General features: G+C 40.7%; 1 protein-coding gene across 3 annotated transcripts in view; it reads right to left on the bottom strand.

Annotated features, from left to right (window-relative positions):
• Nucleotides 1-15,243, bottom strand: part of phkb (phosphorylase kinase, beta) — a 349,249-nt gene that overhangs the window by 162,677 nt on the left and 171,329 nt on the right. For all 3 annotated transcript variants that reach the window (XM_087995880.1, XM_043706918.2, XM_087995881.1), the window contains one exon: nt 7,772-7,867. In XM_087995880.1, the coding sequence (XP_087852006.1) occupies nt 7,772-7,867 (96 nt within the window). The remainder of the gene's footprint in view (nt 1-7,771; nt 7,868-15,243) is intronic.

Here is a 15,243-nt window from a genome sequence, read left to right as displayed (position 1 = left end):
ATATATGTAACTATGCATTCAAATGAAAACAATACTTCCGCAAAATCACACTCACTTGAAGCAAGTGAATAAACAGAATTTTAGATGAAGTGTAAATTTGAAATGAAACTATAACTAATAAGAAATTAAAGTTATGAATTGACATTTAAGTTGTGAACTACTATATAAACATTGTTGAGGATTCCACACGGTCCCTATGCACAACTCCAAGAACTGCCCAGTAAATTGAAGATTCTGCTGGGCAATCCCTCTATGCCTGGAACTCTCTGAACGCATCCATTTAAATCAGCCAATTCACAGAGTTCTGTAATAGTGAAGTAAACACTTACTCAGCAAAAGGTACACTATTAAAATCCTATTCAAATTCCTCAATTATTAAACTGGCCCCCTTAACTTACCACACACCCACGTCTAACTACACTATCTCAGGCCCTGACATCACCTTAACTCTGACTTGACATTCTCCTGTTTACTCAAGACCTGACAACTTCCAACACTGGCCCCAACAGTTCATTCTAATCAAGAGATCTGACATCTCAGTCACTAAACCCAACAGACTGCTACTGTGCCCTGGTCTCAATGTCCCCCTATACTCCTAGGACCTGGTGCTACATTCCCAATATGCTCCTTCCTTCCCTAGGACCTAATACCCAGGAAACTAGCTAACCCTGACAAAGGACCTGACTCCATGCCTTCTGGCACTTGCTCCCATTGCTACCTCACTCCTCTGCCACTGAACCTGACACCACATCTCCCTACTACGGCAGGAGGCCACGAGACCCCAAGACCACATTCAACCCTGCCATCTTCTACACACCTTGACTCTCGATCACTTACCTGGCCCCTTGTCAATTTGCATACTGGCTCCTTACCATCTTGGCATCCCCCACTTGGCATCTTATTCCTACCCATTTGGTACATTACTGACCAAGCATTTTACCCCTACCCATCTGACACGTGAACTACATGGCACTCTATTACCAAACTGCCAAGCATCCCACTTACCTAGCACCTGACCCCTTACCTACTTGGTACATTGCTCTCTTGGCACCCTAAACTCACATTTCCTTTATATACTTAACCTCTCACAAGAAGGGTTAAACTGGCTCTCTGCCATGTTGGACCTTTAAAGTACAGAATACAGCAACAAACTGCTCTGGGCTATGATGGAACTGTCAGAGTGCAAGTACAACTCTACATTTCTTAAGGAGCCCTAATCAGAATCCACTGTCAGAAATGCAGAGTTGTTCCATTCCAGGAAGTTTATCAACCCTCAGAGAAAAAAAAACTTCTTCTGTTCTAAAATGGTGACCCCAAATTTTAAAGCAGTACCCCTGGTTCTGGATTAGGCAACAAGAGTAAATATCCTTTCCACACCCACACACATTCAGAATCTTATACACTTCGATCACCTCACACTCTTAAATTCCAGTGGAAACAAGCTCAGCCTGTCCAAGCTAACCTCTCAAAGGCAACTCACTCATTCCAAGTATCAATCTTATAAAGCTCCTCTGAATTAGATATATCATTCCTTAAATAAGGAGACCAGAAGTGTACACAGTATTTAGGATGTGGTCTCACCAATGCTCTGTCTCGCTGAAGCATAATAGCTTTTATGTTTTATGTTATATTCCTCTCAGAAGAAAGGATAGGACCCAATTAGCCTTCTTGATTATGTGCAATACCTGAATCTCAGCTTACCTTGGTAGTGATTGCAAATTCATCTACCATGTCTGTACTCCCCTTATCTATATCATGGATATAAATTGCAAATGGTTGAGGTCCCAGAACAGATGCCTGTGAGACTGTTACCTCATTTTCAACAATAGTGGAATTTGACAGACATTTTTTAAAGTTTTCTGGATTTATAACATCAGTTTCATAGTTTCTTACAAATTGCAAATTATATGACCATTATACGAGTTCAGTCATGTTTCTAAGACTGCATATAGATGATAAAGGATCAATTGTAAGAATCAATGTAAGCAAATATTCTGTACTTTGGTGCCTTCCCAAACTATTTTCTGTTGAAAATTGACATGACCCTAGTCTCAAGCAAATATAAAACAGCAGCACAACATAGAACAGAGAAAAGTAAAGCCCACAATGTTGTGCCGAACATGACTCCAAATTAAACTCATCCTTTCTAGCTGTCCTTTCTCTATATCCCTTCACTCCTTGCACATTCATAAGTTTATCTAAAAGTGTCTTAAATGTCCTTATCGTATTTGCCTCTGGCAGCATTATCCAGATTTCCACCCCTCTTTGTGTACAAAACTTGCCCCTCACATCTCCTTTGAACATTCCCCTTCTCACCTTAAATGCATGTTTTCGACATTTCAACTCTGGGTAAAAGATTCTGACCATCAATCCGATCTATGCATCTCATAATTTTCTAGACTTGTATCAAGTCAACCCTCGGCCTTCGACGCTTCAGAGAAAACAACCTGAGCTTTGTAGCCTCTCTTTATAGCTAATCCAGTCAAAATCCTGGTAAACCTCTTCTATACCCTCTCCAAACACTCCACATCCTACCTGTAATGTGGCAACCAGAATTGAACGCAATAGTCCAAGTGTGTCCTAACCAATATTATGTCTCATATTTACCTCAGTTTAGAACTTTTATTCCTGGTCCATCCTTATCCTTTGCCATAACAATCCTAAACCAAATTGAGTTCTCAATCATAGAATCTCTACAGTGTGGAAACAGGCCATCAGGCCCAACAAGTCCCCACCAACCCTCCGAAGAGTAACCCACCCAGACCCATTCCCCTACCATATTACTCTACAGTTACCCCTGACTAATCTACCTAACCTACATAGCCCTTAACACCATGGGCCATTTAGCATGGCCAACTCACCTAACATGCACATCTTTGGATTGTGGGAGGAAACCGGAGCACCCGGAGAAGACCCACACAGACACAGACAGAATGTGCAAACTCCACATAGACAGTCGCCTGAGCTGGAATCGAACCCAGGTTCCTGATGCTGTGAGGAAGCAGTGCTAGTTTTGATCACTAACTCCAAAATGTGTCCTTATTGAAACACCTTCCACTTGTACATGCTCAATTACCAAAATTAAGCTCAGAACTACCCTTTCCCTTGTTGGGTTTTATATGAACTATCATCACTGAACCTCCTAGCTTCACCACCCTGAGAGTTACCCATTGACCAGAAACTTAATTGAATCAAATATATAAATACCATAGTTACAATAGCAGGCCAGAAGCTGCAAGCTCTGTGGTGTGAAGCACACTTTCTGAAACCTCAAGGAATGTGTCAAGAGCACGATGGGATGGATACTCTGCCCAGATGTCTGCAGTTCAAACAACATTCAAGAACCTCAAGTCCATCCATGCCAAATGAATCTCCTGGATGCAGTTTAAGAACCTTGCTCGTTTATTACCTTTCATACTAAAACTCTCCCTACTAATTTTTGCATAGTTAAAATCCTGTATATCTCACACACACACACACACACACACACACACCCCTTTCTGAGTGGTTCTCTTCCTTCTACCCATATGGTCTCGTTTAATGATCCTTCCAAGGTAACATCCCTCTTCACTGCTATAATTTATTCCAGTATAGCAAAATTCAGTATATAATTATTGGTTTCTGTGCATCATAGATCAATATATACACCATCATATAAATATAAAAATTTACAAATGGAGATGTTGCTCACAGGCTATGAAGTGCTGCTCTACACTGTGTGCCGTTTAGTGTTTCATCCAACATGATTAGCCATTTGGATATAATGTCAGGTCAGTCTGATCATCATCACCTAAGGAACTTGATACTTAATGAATCCATATTAATTGAAAGTATCAATACTAACTGAGAGCTTTAAATGATTTTGCCTTCTGGAAGGTATGATCTAAGGATCAGGGATGTAGGCTATTCCACAGGAATCAAGACTTATTTGCTTCTTGTTGAGAATATCTGATTTCATAATTCCTTTAGAAAATAACTTTCAGATAAAGAATTGAATTCTAAATGTAAATAAATGGAAAATCTTGGTTGAGAAACTGGCATATGGATCATGGTACTTACATACTTACTCACTTAGAAGAGTCACTGGTGTTTATTAAATAAGTTATAGTTACAAATGAGAAGACTTAAACAGTGCCAAAGCCACAAAGAGCTTTTAGTAGATACAGGGGGATCTATATTTATTTCAATAAGTAATTTTAATTATGAATTTCATAGCTCATCTATCTTCAGTATTTTATCAATGAACTTTTCTCCACCATACTGTCAGGAAAGGGGATGATCAGTGAGATTACACAATATTCAGTACAATTTGTGCTTTCTCAGATATTGAGCTGTCCATGTCCATGTGAAGTAGACCTAACCAACATTTCAAATTTAGCAAGTAACGCCCATGCCATGCAAGTGTCAGACAATGATTAAGACATATTTTAACCATTCTCTCTTTGAATTCAATGTTGTTATCATCACTGAATCTCCCAGCTCCAATACCCTGAGAGTTACCCATTGACCCAGAAACTGAATTGAATCAAATACATAAATATCATGGTTACAAGAGGAGGTCAGAAGCTTTGTGGTATGAAACACATCTTCTGAAACCTCAAAGCATGTGTCAAGAGCATGATAGAATATTCTCCCGAGATGACTGCAGTTCAAACAACATTCAAGAAGCTCAACTCCATCCAAGACAAAATAGTCCACTTTATCAGCACCCCATTCACCATCTTCAACATGCATGATGATAGCAGAGTGTGCCACCTACAAGATGCACTGCAATAATTCACCAAAATTCCTTTGCAGAACTTCTCTCTGAAACACCCTCATTTAGAACAATAAGCATAGCAGGTGCATGGGAATGCAGCAATCTGCAAATTCTCCTCCAAGCTACACAATATACATGGTTAACAGAGTCAACGCCTATTGGTGAAGCATATTCTGAAACAAAAATACCTTAGAAGAACTTCTTTAATTTCTTCAGTGAGCTTGTTTTTCCATTTAAATACAACCTCCCATTCGTTCTGGCTCTTCCTTATATTAACACTATTTGCATTTTTTGACATTCTAATGCTCTTTTGCACATATATTTTAATATGACCAACTAATTAATTTTCAATACCCATTTGTCTTATTACCTTTAACTTCTAGGTACTTAGCATCCTAATGACAGAATCAGACACAAATAATTCCGATGAGATACTGTACGTACTTCCTTCACAATTGCTAAGAAAATCGTCCAATCTCTCTCCCTGACAGTATTGTGGGGTGAACCTACATCATACAGATCACTGCGATCTGACAGTCCCCATCTGTTCAATGCCAATTAGGAACAGGAAATAGATGCTGACTTAACCTGCAATGCCTACATCCTGAGGAAGAATTAAACAAAGTAATTCTCAGACCAAAGAAGCTAAAAGCAACTTAGCAAACAAGGAGGAAAATTCTTGGAAACAGCCAGTCTGGAAAAAGGACCACTGATTCCTCCATTAAAGATATAAATCATTTATATGCGTCTAATTACCTTTTACCTTTAAAACAATATGTTGAAAATTAGTTTACATTTTTGTTTGGAGCACCACAAAGCATGTCACATTAACATGGAGTTGGACTGTGGGTTTGGAAAGGTTTCTTTGTTTCAATTAAATTTGTATTTAAATGGAAAAACAAGCTCACTGAAGAAATTAAAGAAGTTCTTCTAAGGTATTTTTGTTTCAGAATATGCTTCACCAATAGGCGTTGACTCTGTTAACCATGTATATTGTGTAGCTTGGAGGAGAATTTGCAGATTGCTGCATTCCCATGCACCTGCTATGCTTATTGTTCTAAATGAGGGAAACAAGTAGCCAGTTTGATCGGAGCTTGTAGGCAAGGAGAGATAGAATCTAAGAGGAAGTAAAAAGCAGCAGTGGACCCGTGAACTGTACAGAAACTGTGGAAGCAGATTGGGAGAAATCAGACTGATCTATCCCAAGTCAGGACAATTAGAGTGGAGGCATTTTGGAACCAAGGTTCTTCCTGGTTTCTAAAGCAATGAGTATAAAGGTAGTGAGATCTAAGCTTAAGAGAAGTCCATGTGGGATATTGAAAAAAAGTTTGACAGCCACTAGCAAAAGTTACTGGAAGGATCACCATGAAATCAAGTATCTCAAAGAATAGTTGAAGAGGAGAAACACATTTATTTGAGAAAGTTGTGGCATATTTGGTTTGTTCCTTATAAGAGAAGTGAATGATCCCTCAAGATCTTATATAAGGGGATGTTTGGATGAAATAAGGAAGTGAAAGGATGTCTGGATGTATACTCGAAGACTTAGATTTTAGTGCAAAATTTATAGCACATGCTTAATTTCATCTTTTGACACAGTAAAATTTGTTTTGGGTTCAAAATGTGAAATAGTTTAGTCGATCACTGGGTGTTTAAATTTCTCTTTAAAGATTAATGATCTCTCCAGAGATTATAACATTTTGCACTAGCAAAAACAGATGAAGAATCTCCTGTCACATTTAAAAAACTATACTTTTGGATACTTTTGTTTCTTTGGCTTGTTATAGAGCTTGACAATGGAGGGAAACCTATGCAGCAATCATAAAAAGCAACATTCCCAAAATTAGGGAAACTCCAGCCAAATTAATTATTTCTTTAATTAGGAATTTGAAATCCTCATTACAATTGAAATCATCTAATTTAGATCCTTTGTTGTCAAATCTCTCTAATCAAAGTGATTATAGTGCAACAACACTTTTCATAACCTTACTAATGTGATTCAAATAAATTCCTAATCACTGAGACAAATGTTCCGAGTGATTTCTGGAGGAAATTACACTGAAACAGTAACATTGCTGTTAAAATAGGCAGATGCTTTGCAATTAAAATGCACTGCTGAGATTTGCAGATTGAGATTGGATAACTTTTGAAAAAGTAACACTGTACTAAGCATAAATTCAGAACATTCTGTCTACCATCTACAAGTCAAATGTTATGAGTGTGATGGAATATTTTCCATTTGCCTGAACAATTCCAGCTCCAATGTCACTCAAGGAGTTCGATACCAGCCAGGACAAAGTAGACATTTAACTGCCATGCCTGCACTACTTCCAATAATCAGTGACTACACAACTAAAGCACAGTGGCAGCAATGTGTATCACCTATAAGGTATACTACAGCAACACACCCAAGCTCCTTCAACAGCATCTCTCGTACCCACAACCTCCACAGCTATAAGTCAACAGCAGCAGATGCATGGGAACACCACCACATACAAGTCATCCTTCAAGTCTTACAGCATCCTGACTTGGAACTATACACCTTCACTGTAGTTAGGTCAAAATCCTGGAATTTCCCATCTAATAGCATTGTGGATGTACCTACCGTCCATGGATGGCAGCTTACCAGCACCTTCTTCAGAGCAATTAGACATGGCCAATAAATGGTGGCTAGCCCAATTGTACCTATGTCCCATGAATGAATTTTTAAAAATTAAAGCAATATCTTGAATAATGAGTATGCCTGGGTATGCACATGCTGTGCAGTCTTAACCAATCAAACTTTTAATAAATCCATTACTTTGCAAAAATGCTAACTGCAAATGAAAATTATTTATCCACAGGATCTAGTACAGGCAATACCTGTTGGACAAAAAAAATCTGTAGGTGGACACATAAATCAGCACTTTATTGCATACCTTCCCAATTCAATAGAGATTTCAAAATAATAAAGTCATGAACCATGAGAATGATGTAAGCAATTGTTTCTTCATTTTGTGAAGATGTTCTACTTACGTGAGACCGTGATTCTCGTGGAAGCAACGAACACAATGTTTGTCTGTTCCGATTGTGAGCATCAAAATCAACAAAAATCACTGACCAAGAACATCCCTACAAATAAAATTAAAAGTGATAATAGAGTTTAATCATATCATACATATATTTACAGACGTACAGATGTTTAAGCAGGGAAGGAGGCAGAAGACTAGTAACAATAAACCAGTTAGCCTGACCTTGGTCATTGATGTGATTTGTAAAGTCCGGTATTAAGGATGAGACTGTGGAGTACTTGGGCATGCATGGTAAAATATGACTGAGTCAGCATGGCTTCGACAAGCAGAGGTCATGCCTGACAAATCTGTTACAATTGTTTGAGGAGATAATGAACGAGTTAGACAAAGGAAAGCAAGTGAACATGATCTCATTGGATTTCGAGAAGGTCTTTTACAAGGTGCCACACAGGCAGCTGCTAAATAAGATAGCAGCCCATGGTGTTAGGAGTAAGGTACTGCCAGAGGATTGGCCGAAAGGCAGAAGGCACAGAGTAGGGATATAGCAGTCTGTTTCAGGATGGGAGACCAGTGGAGTTCCACAGGAATCAATATTAGGACCACAACCATTCAGGTTATATATTAACGATATGGATGAAGGAACTGAGGGCACTGTTGTGAAGTTTGCAGACAACACAAAGTTGGTCATGGGACAGGAAGTGGGGAGGCTGCACAAAGACTTGGACAGGCTAGAGGAATGGGCAAAGAAGTGCCAGATGGAATTCGATGCAGGACGGTGTGAGATTATATACACTTTGCTAGGAAGAATAGAAGCGTAAACTATTGTCTGAATGGGGAAAGGCTTCAGAAATCTGAAGCACAAAAGGACTTGGGAGTCCTAGTTCAGGATTTTCTTAAGGTTAACATGCAAGTTCAGATGACATTTAGGAAAGCAAATGAAATATTAGCATTCATTTCAATAGGGCTAGAATAATAGTTCAGAAATATACTGCTAAGATATAAGGCACTGGTCAGATCACATTCGGAATATTGAGAGCAGTTTTGGGCCTCTTATCCAAGGATGGATGTGTTGGCATTGGAGGGGGTCCAGAGAAGGTTTAAAAACATTGATCCCTGGGATGAAGAACTTGTCATATGAAGGACTCTGGGTGTGTACTTGATGAATTTGAGAAGGATGAGGGTGGATCTGATTACAGAATACTGAGAGATCTGGATAAAGTGGACATAGAGAAGATGTTGCCATTATTAGCAGGTCACAGCCTCAGAGTAAAGGGATCTTTTAGAATTGACAGGAATTTCTTCAGCCAGTGGGTTGGGGTGGGAGGCGGGAAGGGGAAGAGTGTTAATCTATGGAGATCACTGGTACAGAAGACTGTTGTCGCCAAGCCATCGAGTGTACTGAAGCTAGAGATAGATAGGTTCTTGATCAGTAAGAGGATCAAAGATTATAGGGAGAAGGCAGAAAAAATGAGGTTGAGAAACATATCAACCATGACCGAATGGCACAGTAGACATGATAGGCTGAATGGTCTTATAGTACATGTACGAATGAGGTGTTATTTTCAAAATACAGATTTAAAACATGACAACAGCAGCTAGCATTTAATTAGTATCCTGAAAATAGTAAAACATTCCAAACTGTTTCATGGAGCAATTATCAGGCAAACCTTTGGCACCGACAATTTTAAATTTGACATTGTTTAGACATTCCTTATAATAAAGCTTTTGAGATATGAGATTAAAAAATTCTAATATCTGTACACCATGTGAGTGGAATCTATTAGATGCCCACCTGTTAACAAGGAAAAAGAGCAAAGGGAAAAGTTATGGTGCATAAGGACTGTGCAGCACTGGTTTATTTCAATGGAAATCTTTCAGAGGTATATAAAACATAGAAAAGAACATAGAACATTACTGCGCAGAACAGGCCCTTCGACCCTCAATGTTGCGCTAACCTGTGAAACCAATCAGAAGCCCTGATCTAACTTACACTATTCCATTCTCCTCCATACATCTATCCAATGACCAATTAAAAGCCTGTAAAGTTGGTGAGTCTACTACTGTTGCAGGCAGTGTGTTCTATGCTCCTACTACTCTCTAAGTAAAGATACCAACTCTGACATCGGTCCTATATCTATCACCCCTCAGTTTGAAGCTATGCCCCCTTGTGCTATCCATCAGCATCCTATGGAAAAGGCTGTCATTGTCCACCTGATCTAACCTTCTGGTTATCTTATATGTCTCAATTAAGTCACCTCTCAACCTTCTTCTCTGTAATGAAGCCTCAATTTCCTCAACCTTTCCTCATAAGACCTTCCCTCCATACCAGGCAACATCCAAGCAAATCTCCTCTGATCCCTTTCCAAAGCTCCACATCCTTCCTATAATGTGGTGGCCAGAATTTTGTCCAGCTTCACCATGACCTCATAATTCCGAAACTTGATCCCTCTACGAATAAAAGCTAACACACTGTATGCCTTCTTAACAGCCCTATCAACCTGGGTGGCAACTTTAAGGAAAGTATGTACATAGACACAGAGGTCTCTCTGCTCATTTATACTACCAAGAATCTTAGCATTCGCCCAGTACTCTGCAATCTAGTTACCCCTTCCAAAGTGAATCACCTCACACTTTTCTGCATTAGGCTCCTTTTGCCACCTCTCAGCCTAGCTCTGCAGCTTATCTATACCCCTCTGTTACCTACAACATCCTTCAACACGATCCACTGTACCTACCTTAGTGTCATGTGCAAATTTACTAACCCATCCTTCTACGCCCTCATCCAGGTCATTTATAAAAATGAAAAACAACAGTGGACACAAAACAGATCCTTCCAGTACACACTAGTACCTGAACTCCAGGATGAATATTTCCCATCAACCACCACGCGGTCTTCTTTCAGCTAGCTAATTTCTGCTAGCTAATTTCTGATCCAAACTGCTAAATTGCCCTCAATCCCATGCCTCCATATTTTGTGCAATAGCCTACTATAGGGTACCTTATCAACAGGGAGTTCTTAGTCCAAGAACTCCCCACCTACGTTCGGGACACCACCCATGCCCTCCACCTGCTCCATGATTTTCGCTTCCCCGGTCCCCAACGCCTTATTTTCACCATGGACATCCAGTCCCTGTACACCTCCATCCCCCATCACGAAGGACTCAAAGCCCTCCACTTCTTTCTTTCCCGCCGTACCGACCAGTACCCTTCCACTGACACCCTCCTTCGACTGACTGAACTAGTCCTCACCCTGAACAACTTCTCTTTCCAATCCTCCCACTTCGTCCAAACGAAAGGAGTAGCCATGGGCACCCGCATGGGCCCCAGCTATGCCTGCCTCTTCTTAGGATATGTGGAACAATTCATCTTCCGCAACTACACTGGCCCCACCCCGCACCTTTTCCTCCGCTACATCGATGACTGTATTGGCGCCGCCTCGTGCTCCCACGAGGAAGTTGAACAGTTCATCCACTTCACCAACACCTTCCACCCCGACCTCAAATTCACCTGGACAGTCTCAGATTCCTCCCTCCCATTCCTCGACCTTTCTATTTCTATCTCAGGCGACCGAATCAACACGGACATCTACTACAAACCGACCGACTCCCACAGCTACCTGGACTACACCTCCTCCCATCCTGCCCCCTGTAAAAACGCCATCCCATTCTCCCAATTCCTTCGACTCCGCCGCATCTGCTCCCAGGAGGACCAGTTCCAAAAACGCACAACCCAGATGAACTCCTTCTTCAAGGACCGCAATTTCCCCCCCGACATGGTCGACGATGCCCTCCACCGCATCTCTTCCACTTCCCGCTCCTCCGCCCTTGAATCCCGCCCCTCCAACCGCCACCAGGACAGAACCCCACTGGTCCTCACCTACCACCCCACCAATCTCCATGTACAGCGCATCAACCGCCGTCATTTCCGCTACCTCCAAACGGACCCCACCACCAAGGATATATTTCCCTCCCCTCCCCTATCAGCATTCCGTAAAGACCACTCCCTCCGTGACTCCCTCGTCAGATCCACACCCCCCACCAACCCAACCTCCACTCCCGGCACCTTCCCCTGCAACCGCAGGAGGTGCAAGACTTGCGCCCACACCTCCCCCCTCACCTCCCTCCAAGGCCCCAAAGGAAACTTCCTTATCCGCCACAGATTCACCTGCACCTCCACACATATCATCTATTGCATCCTCTGCACCCGATGTGGCCTCCTCTATATTGGGGAGACAGGCCGCCTACTTGCGGAGCGTTTCAGAGAACACCTCTGGGACACCCGGACCAACCAACCCAACCACCCTGTAGCTCAACATTTCAATTCCCCCTCCCACTCCACCAAGGATATGCAGGTCTTTGGACTCCTCCATCGTCAGACCACAACAAAACGACGGTTGGAGGAAGAACGCCTCATCTTCCGGCTAGGAACCCTCCAACCACAAGGGATGAACTCGGATTTCACCAGTTACCTCATTTCCCCTCCCCCCACCCTGTCTCAGTCAAATCCATCAAATTCAGCACCGCCTTCCTAACCTGAGATCTTCTTCCCGACCTCTCCGCCCCCACCCCAGTCTGACCTATCACCCTCACCTTGACCTCTTTCCACCTATCACATTTCCGACGCCCCTCCCCCAAGTCCCTCCTCCCTACCTTTTATCTTAGCCTGCTGGACAAACTTTCCCCATTCCTGAAGAAGGGCTTATGCCCGAAACGTCGATTCTCCTGTTCCCTGGATGCTGCCTGACCTGCTGCGCTTTTCCAGCAACACATTTCCAGCTCTACCTTATCAACACCTTACTGAAATCCACAAACATCACATCAACTGCTTTACCCAATCCAACTGTTTGGTCACATTCTCAAAGAACTCAATAAGGTTTGTGAGGCACGATCTACCCTTCACGAAACCCATGTTGACTATCTCTAATCAATTTATGCCTATCGAGATGATTATAATCCTACCTCTTATAACCTTTTGCAACACTTTATTCACAACTGAAGTAAGGCTCACAGGTCTATAATTACCAAGGTGGTCTCTACTCCCCTTCTTGAACAGTCTTCTGGTAGTATTTCTGTAGACAATGACGACATAAAGGTCAAAGCCAAAGGGAGGGCAATCTCCTCCCTGGCTTCCCAGAGAATCCTAGGATAAATTCCATGTGGCCCAGGGTTCTTTTTATTTGCCCACTTTCCAGAACTTCTAACACCTCCTCCTTGTGAACCTCAATCCCATCTACTCTAGTAGCCTGTTTCTCAGTATTCCCCTCGACAACATTGTCTTTTTCTAGTGTGAATACTGATGAAAAATATTCTTTCAGTGCTTCCCTTATCTCCTCTGACTCCACGCACAACTTCCCACTACTGTCGTTGATTGGCCTTAATCTTATTCTAGTCATTCTTTTATCCCTTATATACCTATAGAACTAGCTTTAGTGTTCTGTGTGATCATATCCGCCAACAACCTCTCATGACCCCTCCTGACTCGTCTTAGCTCTCTTTAGGTCTTTCCTGGCTACTTTGTAACTCTCAACTGCCCTAACTGAGCCTTTACATCTCATCTTAACATAAGCTTCCTTCTTCCTCTTGACAAGAAATTCAACTTCCTTAGTAAACCACAGCTCCTACGCTCAAAAACTTCCTACCTGTCTGACAGGTACATACTTATCAAGCACACACAGCAGTTTGAATAAATTCCACATTTCTATTGTGGACATATACTATGTCGCAGGACACAGGAAATAAAGTCAATAATTTTGGATGCATTTTGCTTGGAAGTGAGGTGGAGGAACATTCAACTGAGACACTAAAGGTGGAACTGGATAATTATTTGGACAGAAATGATGTGCAAGCAAATCGGAAAAAATAGGCAATTGACACTAGGTCATTTGTAAAGCTAATGCAAGTACAATAGACCAAATGGCTTCCTTGTTTATCTAATAAGATGAGATGGGACTTCACCTTGCTAGAAATATAACTGTAGATTAAGAAATTGATGCGTATGATATTTCAATAAGTCTATGGGTCCAGTTCTTTTAGCAACACAGAATTATCATCACTGGTGAGGGACGCTTATTGTAGATTTGAATTTAAGGATTATATTGTTAAACTGCAGTATATTGGAGTCAGAAAATGATTTCACAAAAATTAATCTTCTGGAATTATACTTTACTGCTCATCTTAACAGTGGGTCAAATGAATCTAGGATATTTTATGGTGCTGCAAATTAGGCATTAACTGGAAGGAAATGGCTTGAAAGCTGTTCCTGTGATTCTGTTTCTGATGCATACCTGCTCTGTTCACCAAAGCATTAACATTTATACCTTTAGCTCCTAGGCATTGGAACTCTTTTTTTAAACCAATTACTCCAATTTCTTTTATCCAGCTTCAGTTTATCTCCTCTCTACAGAATTTTCTTAAAATAGGCCTCTGATAAGATTTTGGTCACCAATCTCAATATTTCCATTTTGGCTTAGCATCTACTTTTATCCATTATGCCTTTACAAAACACCATGGAATGTTTTTCTACGTATTCGGCACATTGAAGCAGGAGTAGGTTATTCTATCTGTTGAACCTTCTCTCCTATTCAACTAGATCATGGCTGATTTTCTATCTGAATACAATTTTCCAGAACTATCTCTATATCCCTTGTTATCTTTAAATCTAGAAATCCAATGATCTCTATCCTGAATATACTTGATGACTGAGTCACCAGAGCAATTGAGGTACAAAACTCCAAAGATTCACCATCATCTGTATGAAGAAATTCAGCCACATCTCAGACCAAATGTTACTACTTAATTTGATATTGTGTCCCCTGCTTATGGGACCTGACAGCCAGGAGAAACATCCTTCCTGCTTGAACATGTTCAGCCCCTTACAAATTTGCTAAGAATACTATATGGGTAAACAAATATTAGCACAAAAACACAAGTTATTGGTGATGGATTTCTGTAAGTCTGAATCAGGTTAAAGGAAGTAGTATGATAAAGATCTACAATACATGATCAGTTAAGAATTTGGGTTTTTAAGGAGCTCTACCTTTTCCTGAATGTGTTGTCTCCTCAATAAAGTTTTATGTTTGGTGAATCTTTGAATAATGAAGAACCCTTTAATACCATTTTACTGTCTGGTGTGCAGGCATATTTAGCCACCCAATTGCAAACTATTGTTTCGTTCTTGCATGGACATGAATTTTGAACTTAGTTCTGGATTCCCAAAGATTTGCTCCCACCAATTTTGTATTATTATATTTAGGAAAAAAATACCATTGCAGTTTGAAATCTATAAAATTTTGTAAATTTTCAGATTGAAAACCACACTACTGATGCGTTGAAACAACTGAATTGCCTTTTTTTTTGCAAATTATTTAAAGCAATTTTTTTACCTTCAAAAGCCAGAAAAACTAAATAAAACATTGCCACTCAATATTGCTTGTTTTTGTGAATTTAATTTTCATAGTTGCACAATTTATAGTCATTA

This window comes from Chiloscyllium plagiosum, unplaced genomic scaffold (assembly GCF_037043375.1).
Source record: "Chiloscyllium plagiosum isolate Xiang-an unplaced genomic scaffold, Cpla_swu_hap1 HiC_scaffold_17, whole genome shotgun sequence".
NCBI lineage: Eukaryota > Metazoa > Chordata > Chondrichthyes > Orectolobiformes > Hemiscylliidae > Chiloscyllium > Chiloscyllium plagiosum.
Note: the sequence above shows the minus strand (reverse complement) of the source record. Positions and strands in the feature narration are given on the sequence as shown.